Here is a 12,612-nt window from a genome sequence, read left to right on the forward strand (position 1 = left end):
TGCTTTTGAAATGGAGCTAGGTTTTTGAAGTCGAATATAGTTTTCCTGATTTTGAATCTTAGCAACTTTGTCAAATGAGTAGTTCTTTTATGAGTTTCCTTTCCTAATTCCGGCTTCGAGTAGTCGGTCTTTATTAAGTTACTTTTACAGCTCGTTTTTTACCTGGCCTAACAATTGAGGCCGTTTTCAGTAGTTGTTTATATAAGTTCTTACATTAATTTGTACCTCGTCACTTCATCTTGCTGACCATCTTATGTTGGGTAATGACTTTTGTGGTTTGTTGAGCTTAAATTAATGTATTTTTAATAGGAAACCTTTAAAGAAAGAAGTAGAAATTTTATTAATAGTAAAGAAATTCCTTTAAGTAAATCTACGTATTAGGGGCTTGAGTACTCCTAGTCTCTATGCTGATGCCTCATTAAAATACCCTAAAATTGGGAAAAAGAGTACACCGATGCACAAGGTTTCGCTGTCTAGCTATAATACTTTCTTAGATTACATGCGTGTCAAGACCTCGGGAGCTCCCACCCTTGGAGGTTGGACACTTTGTAGTAACATTTGCCTAAGACCTCAACTATTTTGTAAGGTCCCTTCCAATTAGCAGCAAGCGTTCCTTCTCCTGATTTTTGTACTCCAATGTCATTTCGGATCAAGATGAGGTCGTTGGTGGCGAAGCTCCTCTTGATCACCTTTTGGTTGTATCTTAGAGCCATCCTTTGCTTTAGGACTTCCTCCTTAATTTGAGCTCTTTTTCGGACTTCAGAGAGGAGATCGAGCTCTTCTTTTTGTGCCTGGGAGTTAGCTCTTTCGTTGTAGAATATGACTTTGGGTGATTCTTCAGCTACTTCTATGGGGATCATTTCTTCCATTCCGTAAACAAGTCAGAAAGGTGACTCCCCTATTGTAGAATACGGGGTGGTCCGATATGCCCACAAGACTTGAGGGAACCCGTCAGCCCAAGCCCGTTTCGCGTCTTATAGTCGGCGCTTTAACCCACCCAGTATGACTTTGTTGGCAGCTTCTACCTGTCCATTGGCCTGGGGGTGCTCTACTGATGTGAACTGGTGTTTTATTTTTAGGTCGGCCACCAGATTCCTAAAGGTTGAGTCATTGAATTGAGTCCCATTGTCCGTGGTGATGGAGTGAGAAACTCCAAACCTTGTGACAATGTTCTTATACAATGAATTTTTTACTTCTCTGGGCGGTTATAGTTGCTAAAGGCTCTACCTCGATTCATTTAGTGAAGTAGTTAATCCCTACTATGAGGTATTTGACTTGTCCTGGTGCTTGTAAAAATGATTCGAGCATATCGAGATTCCATTTTAGAAATGGCCATGGTGAGGTAACGCTAATAAGTTTCTCAGGTGGCGCAACATGGAAGTTGGCATGTTTCTGTCAAGGTGGACACTTCTTAACGAACTCAGTCGCTTCCTATTGTAAGGTCAGCTAGAAGAAGTCGGCTCAGATCACTTTTTTTGCCAGTGACCGAGCTCCCAAGTGATTTCCACATATGTCACTGTGCACATCCTTTAAGACTTTCTTTGTATTAGAGATCGGGACACATTTCAAGAGGAGTGTTGAGATCCCTCTTTTGTATAGAATATTGTGGACCAATGTATAATTTTGCGCCTCTTTTACAAGCCTTCTGGCTTCTTTTTCATTCTTGGGGAGGACATCAAATTTAAGGTAGTTGATTATATGAGTCATCCATCCTAGGTTTTGATTGGATATGGTCAATACCTCTGAACTATCCTCCTCTTTTGATATTGATGGTGTTTGCAGAGTCTCCTGAATAAGACTTCTATTGTTGCCCCCTGGCTTGATGCTGGCTAATTTGGAGAGGGCATCAGCTCGGGCATTGGATCCTGAGCTATATGTCGGACCTCTCCTTCTGCAAAGTGTGTCAGTTGTTCTCGGGCTTCATCCAAGTACTTCTTTATAATGGGGTCTTTTGGTTGATAGGTGCTGTTAATTTGCGAAGTTATTACTTGCAAATCACTGAACACCATCAATCTTTCCGCCCCTACTTCTTTGGCCAGCTTCAAGCCAGCAAGTAAGGCCTCGTACTCTACTTGGTTGTTAGAAGTAGGAAACTCAAACCTTAGGGAGAGTTCTATCCGAGTTCCTTGGTTGCTTTCTAAAATAACACCTGCCCTATTTCCAGATTTATTTGATGACCCACCTACATATAGGCTCCATGTAGCTGGATCTCCTGGACTTTTGGTGTACTCAGCGATAAAGTCAGCAAGGTATTACAACTTAACTGCGGTCTGAGCTTTATACTTTAGGTCGAACTTGGACAGTTCCACATCCCATTGTAGCATCCTCCATGCCAAGTCCGTCTTTTGTAAAATGTGTTTCATTGGTTGATTAGTGTGGACTTTGATGGTATGAGCCTGAAAGTAAGGTCGGAGTCTTTGAGATGTGAGGATAAGGGCATAAGCAAACTTTTCTATTCTTTGATAGTTCAACTCTACCCCTTGTAGGGCTTTGCTGATGAAATAGATAGGTTGCTGTCCCTTTTTATCTTCTCAGATCAGGGTTGAAGCTATAGCTTAGCTTCCTATTGCCAAGTACAGCACGAGCTCTTCCTCTTTGATAGGTCGGGTAAGTATAGGGGGCCGTCCCAGAAATGCCTTGAAGTCCTGAAAGGCTTGCTCACATTTTGGGGTCCACTCAAATTTCTTTCCTTTTCTTAGGATTGAGTAAAAGGGAAGTGATTTCAGAGTTGATTCGAGTTGGAATCTGGATAGGGCTGCCAATCTTCCATTTAATTGTTGGACCGCTTTAACACAAGTCGGGCTCTTCATGTTGAGTATAGCCTGACACTTGTCTGGATTTGCTTCTATACCTCTTTGAGTTAACATGAAGCCCAAGAACTTTTCTACTTCTACTGGGAAGGTGCATTTTGAGGGGTTCAACCTCATTTCATGCTTCCTTATTATGGAGAACACCTCGGAGAGATCGGACAACAGTGTTGCGTTCTCTTTGGTCTTGATGAGCATGTCATCTACGTATACCTCCATAATTTTTTCCAAGTGGGAGAAAAATACTTTGTTCATTAGTCGCTGGTATGTATCCCCTGCGTTCTTTAACCCAAAAGGCATTACTATATAGCAATAGTTAGCCTTTGGAGTTATGAACGAGGTCTTTTCCTAATTTGGCTTGTCCATCAGGATTTGGTTGTATCCCGAGTAAGCGTCCATGAATGACAGATATCTATAGCCTGAGGCTGAGTCGACCAGAGCATCAATACTAAGGAGGGGATATGGATCCTTAGGATAAGCTTTGTTGAGGTCGGTGTAATCTGCACACATCCTCTATTTTCTATTTTGTTTTTTCACCAAAACAATGTTAGCTAGCCACAATAGATATTTTACCTCCCTTATGAACCCTGCCTCTAGCAAGGCCTGCACTTGTTCCTCCATGACCTATGTCCTTTCTGGTTCGAGCTTTCGATGCTTTTGTTGAATAGGTCGGGAGCCCGGACATACTACAAGTTTTGGGACATCAGGTAGGGATCTATGCCGGGCATGTCAGAGGCTTTCCAGGCGAAGAGGTTGGAGTTCTTTCTTAGTAGATCAACAAGCTGTTCCTTTAGGTTTTCCTCCAGATTAGCCCCGATATTTGTTATTTTGTCAGGGTGGTCTCCGATTTGTACTCCTTTACCTTGCCTCTAGGTTGGGAGCGCAGTTCTTCTCAAATTCGGATACCCCCCCGGTTCAATTGTGTTGACCTTTTTGCTCCGCAGGTTGCCTTTTAAATTTAAGGCTTTCATTGTAGCATTTACATGCTAGCTTTTGGTCCCCCTTAATAGTGGCAATTCCTTCCATTGTGGAGAACTTCATACATAGGTGAGGTGTTGAGACAACAGCTGGAAATCGATTCAAGGTGGTCTGACCTATTAAGGCATTATATGCCGATGTTACGTCGACCACGATGTAATCGACACTCAATTTCTTCGACATTGTTCCCTTTCCAAAAGTGGTGTATAAGGAGATATACCCAAGAGGTCGGATTGGAGTATCCCCTAGTCTAAAGAGGTTGTCTGGATAGACCTTTAGGTATTTTTCTTCCAACCTGAGTTTGTCGAAGGCGGGTTTGAATAGGATGTCTGCCGAGCTGCCCTGGTCTATCAGGGTTCTATGGAGGTTTACATTTGTGAGGATCATTGTTATCACCACGAGATCATCATGCCCAGGTGTTATCCCTTGAGCGTCTTCTTTAGTGAACGAAATGGTAGGTAAGTCGGGCAGTCTATTTTCCTCCCCGACTTGGTATACCTCTTTGAGATGCCTTTTCCGTGATGATTTTTGTAAACCCCGTTAAATTAGTAGATAGTTAGTCAATAAATTAGTTTTTAATAAGGAAGATTAGAAATGTGAATATTATAACAAATTAGGATAGAGCTCATTGAAACGAAAATTTTAACACTAATTTTGAAGAAATCGGTCAAAGATTAGACTAAACAGGCCGAACCGGTTGAACCGGGCCTGTGGACCCAAACCAGCCCAAAAGGACATTAAATGAAACCCAAAAATTTCCCCTTTCTTCCCAAGTACACGTTCCAGCGAGCAGAGGGAAGGGGAGAACGAGAAAACGTTTTCGACCCTTACGACAACCTTCAACTCGCCGTAACTTCTCCGTCCGAACTCCGATCGTCGCACCGTTTGTGGCCACGCGACCACCGTGTCGAGCTCTACGTTTCTATTGGAACAATTTCATTGGTAAGTTATTAATCACTCCCAGATACTCCTTTCCCCCAATTTTTTGAAAATTGGAAGAGATGTTGAATTTTTTTTATTTTTGATGTTTTAGGATCCAATTAGCTTGAGAAAAACGTTCACTCTTACTTATGCGAAGCTTGGGTAAGGTAAGGATACCATAATTCTATTTTAATTTCACTAAATTTGAGCTTTGGGAATTAAATTGGGTATATATGTATTCTGAATGTGTATTAGGTTGTGAATAAATAATTGGAGCTTGAAATTGTGAATACCGGAACTTGGAGGAAGTTGTTTAGTTGATGTTTTGGGGCTGTGTTGGTTTTATTTAAATTTCCTTGATCGTTACGTGGGGAATCGGCCAAGGTATGGTTTAGGTTTCTTGCATTTAATATATAATGTTCTGTGAAAACTTAGGCTAGATGACCATAGGATAAGTTGGAATGCATGTGTATATTGAATGTTTAGTAATTTATTGATGAACATGTTTGGTTAGTGTTTGTTGGATAACTGGTGATTTGATTATGTGGTGGAGATTGTTACTTATATTGATGTTAGAAAGAAATATGGTTGACTTGTTGATTATATGTTTACAAGAATATTGAATGGAAGCTTGATGGAATTGTTGAGAAATGAGATTGTTTAGTGTTATTGAATGGTGGTTAATGGAATGGTGTAGAGTTTTGTTGAGGTTTGTTGTTGGCAATTGTATTGGTATTGACATGTTTAATATTGAATGGAATGGAAACTTTGAATGAACATGAGGTTTAAAGAATTTGCAATACTTTGGTTTTGGGCCAAACTTCGGTAGGCTATAACTTGGCTTCTGGAATCCCAAATTGATTCCAATTTATTTTAAATGAAAATTGGGTTCATGAAGTTTATGCCGTTCGAATAACGGAAGAAAAACGATTTAAAACGACTGAATTATGCCCGTTTGAAATTTTGGTGTGGAATTTGTTAATATGCAGGTGGTATTTCTCTAGTTATGCAGCTCTCTGATTGATTCCTTTTTTGAAGAACGTACATCCATGCGTACACGTGGCCCACGCGCACGCGTGGCATGGGTTTTGGCGATGCGTACGTGACTGGTCCTATGCGTACGCGTAAGGAGCTAACAAGCATATCCACACGTACGCGTGACCCACGCGCACGCGTGACATGAAGTTTTTCCTACTCATACGCATGACAAGGGACGAGCGCACGAGCTGCATCTTCACACTCCAACGCGTACGCGGGAGCCACGCGTGCGCGTGGCACCTGTTCTAGCAAACATGATTTTTGAGTTTTAAAACCTTATTTCAAATATCTAAACCTCTATTTTCATTCCTTTAGTCATAAAAAGTGGTGTTAAGCCTGACAGTCAGATGAAGCTAGGAAATGGAGATAACTTGGAGGTGAAGTAAAGCCAAAAAGAAAATGATGAATTGATTATGAAATGTTACGGATGATTATGAATGATACTTGGCTTGATAATTAAATGAATGATCATATATGATACTTGGCTTGAATGATTAAATGATCTGAGATACGAGATTTTCCTGAGTAAAGTACCGTAGCTTACCACCACATGTACCAGGTTAAAAACTTGATACTTTGTTGACCCTACGACGTAAGGGTGACCGGGCACTTATAAATTACCGGGAATGTTAACCCCCATTGAGCAATATTGATTATTTGAGAAAAAGCTATGCATAGACTCTTGGGGATGCACGTCGAGGGACAGTCTAAGGTTTTTGAACTTGTCAAGTTGGCTGGGTAACCGACAAATGAGCCTCATCAGCCATAGAACATGCATGCATAATATGCATACTACTTGAATTACTTATTTGTGCATTAATTGGGTGTGCCTAAGTGTACTTGCCATGTTAAATGTATATTTGTTACCTACAGTATTTGTAACCTTCTTGTGCTTGCCTTTATCTATTTATTTGTCTGTGAAATGCTGACGGAGATGGAAGTATGGAGGAATGGCAGTATGGGACTTAGATTTTAAGGTTAAGTTAAGTTAGGGTTAGATACTCTTAGAAAACCACCTTTTATGACTTCTATTTAATACTTTAAGCTCTATAATCTGAGTGTCGGCGTTTTAGGATTGCCTCTGGCATTCCCAAGACCTTATATCTTATGTGTGTGGCACCTTTACCATACTGAGAACCTCTGGTTCTCACCCCATACTATGTTGTTGTTTTTCAGATGCAGGTCAAGAGACATCTTGTTAGGCGTCTGGACTCCTGAAGCGAAGTGGTTACTGTGTTATTTTGTTGTACAGTGAGATATATATATATACACACACACTTAGCTTTCTCTCTGCATAACTTGTTCTTTTTGATCCTCTTAGAGGTTTATGGAGAGACAGGATTTTGTTTATGTATATTTGGGTTTTGGATATGTATATATATGTGTGTGCATATTTTCCGGCCAGTCTTGACTTCGCGGGCTGAGTTAGGAGCTTATTACTTTTTATCTTTGACCCTTTGTTTCTGTTTTTGGTTACTTTATACTTAACAGCTATAGCTTTCTTAGTATGCAAGATAACTCGTTTCTTAAGCATTGCGCTTTTAATTCGCAATTTTTATTTCCTCTATTCTTCAAGGCTCCTAGTATATTATAATCCTTCTGCTATTATATGTACACATTTTATTTTAGAGGTCATAATACCACTCCACCTCTATTTTACGACTTAAGCGTAAAGTTCAGTGTGGTAGGGTGTTACAATTTTGACATTTCTCCTCTGGCAAATCCCCCATTGATCATGTGTATATGTTGCTCTGGGCGGGTCTGAGGTGGATGCTCTTGTCGTCTTTCCTCTTCCTCCCTCTATCTCTTTCTCGGGTCGCCCAATCTGTCAGCCAAGTATCTGTCTAGCCGGCCTTCTCTGGCCAAATTTTCTATAACATTCTTCAAGTCGTAACATTCATTGATACTCACAATATTCTGTCCGACTTCCTACCTTCTTATGTTTGATCGGACGAGGAGGTGGAAGCTTCTCCATGTGGCCTATCTCTCTATAGACATCCACTAGAGAGACTCGGAGGGGAGTATAGTTGTGGTATCTTCAGGGCTTCTCTGAGTTTTGCTCTTCCTTTTTCTTAGGCTCTTTTTTCCTTTTTCCCAAGCTTGATAAGGCAGGTTTGGCCGCAGGAAATGTTCCCTGAGTCGGAAATTTTCCTCCATATTGATGTATTTTTTTCCCTTTCTTAAACTTCATTCAGAAAAACTGGATGCCACTTAGATATGGACTGAGAGAATGACCATTTCCTTTGAATTACTCAGTTTGCTCATCAATCTATAGATAGTGATTGCATTTAATTGGGAGACCAACTCTAGAATTACTCTTTCACACATCTTAAAAAGCTGGAAATTGTGCTACACATATGCTGGCTAAATATGCTTGTAATGTTGATTTTAATTGGATGGAAAAGGTTCTTAATATAATTCAGTCTACTATGATTAAAGAATGTAATATTGGCTCTGATTTAATATTACGCGTATTATCTTCGTCAAAGAAAAAGAACTCTACAAGTTAAGAAAATAATTTTTTAGTCTGGTGTGCTTGGTTGAGTATTTGGGACTTTATTCTTGTTCCTTGAATGTAAGATATTTTGTGCTTTAATATCAACCTTGTTATCATAAACCTCTAGTAGCTGTTAACTTTAAATATGTTTTGACACCTTATAACTAAATATAAGCAGCACCCTTGTTTTCATGCATAAACACTTGCCCATTTTTTCTAGTGATTTGTATTGTATGTCTTAAAGCATGCACCTAATCTCATTCTCATAAGTTATAACTTGGTTTGTTGACTAATGCAAGTATGCAACTAAGCTTCTTCTGCTTTTTTTTTCTTAGCAAGTATTATTAGCATTAAAAATGTGTAGTTTCATATTTGATTTACTATTTTTTTTGTTCACAGAAAAATCATTTTGAAAGGGAAAAAGAACTTAATTAATGTTACAAAATTTGAAGATTAAATACTAGAGAGTAAAAGTTATGATGTTGTGGACATGATGATAAACCTATATGCTACTTAATTAATTACTTCCTTTTTGTTATTGAATATTTTGCATTGACGATATAGTTAGAGTGGGTTCAGTTATTGGGGATTGTGGGTTTTTGAATGGGCTAGAGTGGGTTTGGAACTTCCAATGGAGGCGTGAGCTCTTTCAGTGGGAGTTAGACCTTCTGAGTCAGCTACATGAGGCTTTGAGACCTGTGAGGCTAGCGAATAATAGGGAGAATAGAGTTGTGTAGAAATATGATAGACTTGGTATTTTTTTGACTAACTCTTTTGTGCAGGTACTACAAGAAGGAATGCTATCAGAGGATGTAACCAGTTACAGCTTCACAAAGACCATCTGGAAAGGTTTGGTTCCACCAAGGATGGAGCTGTTTGCTTGGTTTGTCCTGGTAGGCAGGGTGAATACCAAAGAACGGCTAAGTCGGATCGGGATTATTAGCCAGGATGATAAGAGCTGTGTTTTATGTAATAAGGATGTTGAGTAGATCCATCACTTGTTTCTTGGCTGTGATTTTGCTAGGCAGGTGCGGAGTGCATGGATATCTATGTTTGGCCGGCTCTGGGATTTCCTGGAGTTAGTGAAGGACCATTTCCTGAGTTGGACAGATGAGCCGCGAAGAAAAGAAGATCGACAGCAGCGTTTGAGGTGTTTCTGTGCGATCATTTGGCACATTTGGATGGAGCGAAATAGGAGGATATTTCAGAACCAAATGAAAGGCGTAGAAGATATCATCACAATGACCATCCTTAGCTGCAACGAGTGGAGAGGTGTGCATCTCTAGGGTTGTTGATGGCTATGCCGGAGATGACGTGGGGATTTTGTTTCTTTGGTCTAGGAGTTTGTTGGGGTTGCCTGTATTTTTGTTTTGTTTGATACTGTTTGATCCACTCCAGTGTGTTGAGCTATTTTACTTTCAAAAAAAATAGTTAGAGGTTGTTATGATTTAGACTAGTATATGGTATTTTGTAATGATGATGTAATGTGTGTGATCTTATAGAATACTTTATAAATTGAATTTGATAGTAAATGTGCTATTAGTTTTCTTTAGAAATTTAATTCAAATATTTAAGGTTATTTATTGACACTAAATTAAAAAAATAGTTGAAATAGTAATTTCAATGCAACATTAGAAAACCATTGGAAATAAAAAAATATATAATTACAAAAAATTATTGTCAAAAGTCACAAAAAATAATGACGTTAAAATTATTGTCAAAGGTAACTACAAAATAGCAATGGTATTAAAATCGTTGTTTAAAAAAAAAAAATAAAAGGCAACGATTTTCAAACCATTCTCCAAACTAGTAACAAAGCTACAATGATGTAAAGTCGTTGCCTATCGTGTTATAATTGTAAACCATTGCATAATGACTGACAACATTAAAAATTATTATTTAAAAATTATTGTAAAAACCGTTGTCTATTAAGATAACAAAGGCAACGATTTTTTTTGTTGCTATTGCCTTATATAAAAAACCGTTGTCTATTAGCATTGGTAACGAATATATATACCACAGGTCAAAAAGTGTTGCCAAAGCGTTGACTAAAGTTTTATCAACGATATTCTAATCTACGACAATAATTTTTAACCGTTACAAAAATCCTTATTTATTGTAGTGATACTTCCTCCAATACCCAAGGTTAACTGATGAACAACCAAGAATAATTTTTTTCTGATGTGGAAGATCAAGTAACACTGCAACTACATAACATACTTAGAATTAAACTTTACACTAGCCTTAGGCTCCACCTTAACCAGAAGTCCACCTAAGCTACAGTCTATGGTACCACTTATTAGGATAAATAGAATATATAGTTTTAATTATAAGGAGTCTAAATGTGACGATAAATTAAGAAGTCTTTGTAGAATTAAATTTGCCAACGAGCACAGCGCAATGTAAAAATAAAAATAAAAATTTATTTGTAAATACTAACCGTACAAATGAATAATAGTCGTATAGATCAACAGTAATCATACACGTGTACAGTATAATATGGACATCAATATATGTCTCTGTAAATAGTACTGTACAATATATGCAAATAATACTGTACCAATACTTTTACATAAATAATAACTTGCACAAATATTTAACATGAAAAACTCAAAAATCGTATAACAATTACGAGTTAGACGATCTTAACAAAAATTTTACTATATTTTTGGATAATCATACAATATCCTCTCCACACTCTTACACATTCAAGATGTACATATATTATTTTTCAGTGAGATCTCTTTCCTATTTAAATACTATAATTTTATGATAATTATAGTACCAAGGAATAATAGAGATAATATCCAAAAATATCTCCTATACATAAACCTACACACTATAATTTTTTGAGAAGTATTCACACATCTATTTTTCTCTTACTTGTGTTTGATGAAAATAAACCGAAGGAACCTCACTATTTATAGGTGAGGTTCTTGTTCATTTTTAAATGTTGCACAATAAATTTTATTATGCATCATTGAAAAAATTTTTAATCTTTACGCATTTTCAACTTTGTGGTTATTTTGCACAAGGGGGAGACTCACATAAAGTTGACAAAAACAACTTTTTTTAAAGTTGCTGACATGTCACTTTATGATTGGTGTTTTATAAAATCGGTTAATAAAATTTATTTTTAAACCAGATACTTTAAATCCGGTTCGACCTAGCTGGTTTAAATAAACCGGTCCGAATCTTTTCCTTTTTTGCCCTTTTCTTCAGTCCACCAAACTACATCGTTTCATAATCCCTTTTCCTCCCTCAACGTCACTTTCACAGAAGCTCTCTCATCTCTCATATCTCATTGACCCAAGTTTTCTCCTTCTATCAGCATCATACGACAAGCTTGTCGTCGGTCTCTCCCGGCTCCGATCTCGCGTGCCTTCCTTGCCGTCGTCGTCACTGGCGGCAGTAGCAGCAGCTCCTGGACCTGGACGTCGTCGCCGCTCCGTGTCTTGTCACTGCCTCGTAGTCAGTCTCGCGCCGTCATTGCGCCCGTCGACGCCGAGACAGAAGCAGCAAGTCCCCGACTTCCTCCTCGCCTTTAGCAACTCCTCGGCCTCCTTCGCACAACCTGGTCCCAATCTGGTGAGTTTTCAACAAATTTTTCTCTTCATCTGTTTTGTGTTTGGTTGCTGTGTTTGATTTTTTTGTCAAAAATAATCACATTGAGTGAAGATCACCAATATGGGCACATGGATATTTATAAAAAGATGAACTATATGAATGATTGAAGCCAAAATTGGGATTTTTTACTATTTTATTAATAATTGTATAATTGGTATCAAACAGAATTAAATGGGTTATGCAAAAAACTGGTAACTAAAATTGAAATTGATTTTGAAATAAGAAGTAGTGATGAAAGGGAAACAGTAATATAAAAAAATATAATTGCAGAGGTAAAATTGGAACGGAAAAGGAAATGAAGTAAAATTCAATTGAGAAAAGTAATACCAGAAAAACAATGTTACATAGCTAGAGTTCTTGTCCGAATTTAAAGTGCTAGAAAGATGCAACAAAAATTTAGGATTTTATATTTTTATAGACTACCTACTTAACGGGGTGATTTTGGGCAAATAAACAAGGGATGCATAGCATTTTTTCATAGCAGTATATGTGGCATTAGCATTAGTAAATTCAAGTTGATACATTATCATTTAGCAAAGCAAATATTCTAAAGAAGGAATAGGTAGTCTAATGTTACAATTCCTTCAACTCAACCTACTGCAATTTTACTGGAAACTTACCTTTGCCATTCTTTTCTGTGTCTCTTCCCACACGAATTGAGCAACCACGGTTAGCGACTCCCTGCAAGTTCAATGCTATTAGGACGTTTCCATAGAAGATAAAATTCTTGCTTTATTACTGTCT

The 12,612-nt window shown here is 38.1% G+C and overlaps 1 protein-coding gene across 1 annotated transcript; it reads right to left on the reverse strand.

The window, feature by feature from the left end:
- Positions 1-1,829: 1,829 nt before the first annotated feature.
- On the reverse strand, positions 1,830-3,968 carry LOC140180683 (uncharacterized). The gene is made up of 2 exons (XM_072221957.1): positions 3,737-3,968; positions 1,830-2,212 (listed from the first exon to the last, which is right to left on the reverse strand). The coding sequence occupies exons 1-2, from the start codon at positions 3,966-3,968 to the stop codon at positions 1,830-1,832; spliced, it is 615 nt and encodes a 204-aa protein (XP_072078058.1).
- Positions 3,969-12,612: the final 8,644 nt, after the last annotated feature.

This window comes from Arachis hypogaea, chromosome 17 (genome assembly GCF_003086295.3).
Source record: "Arachis hypogaea cultivar Tifrunner chromosome 17, arahy.Tifrunner.gnm2.J5K5, whole genome shotgun sequence".
Lineage (NCBI taxonomy): Eukaryota > Viridiplantae > Streptophyta > Magnoliopsida > Fabales > Fabaceae > Arachis > Arachis hypogaea.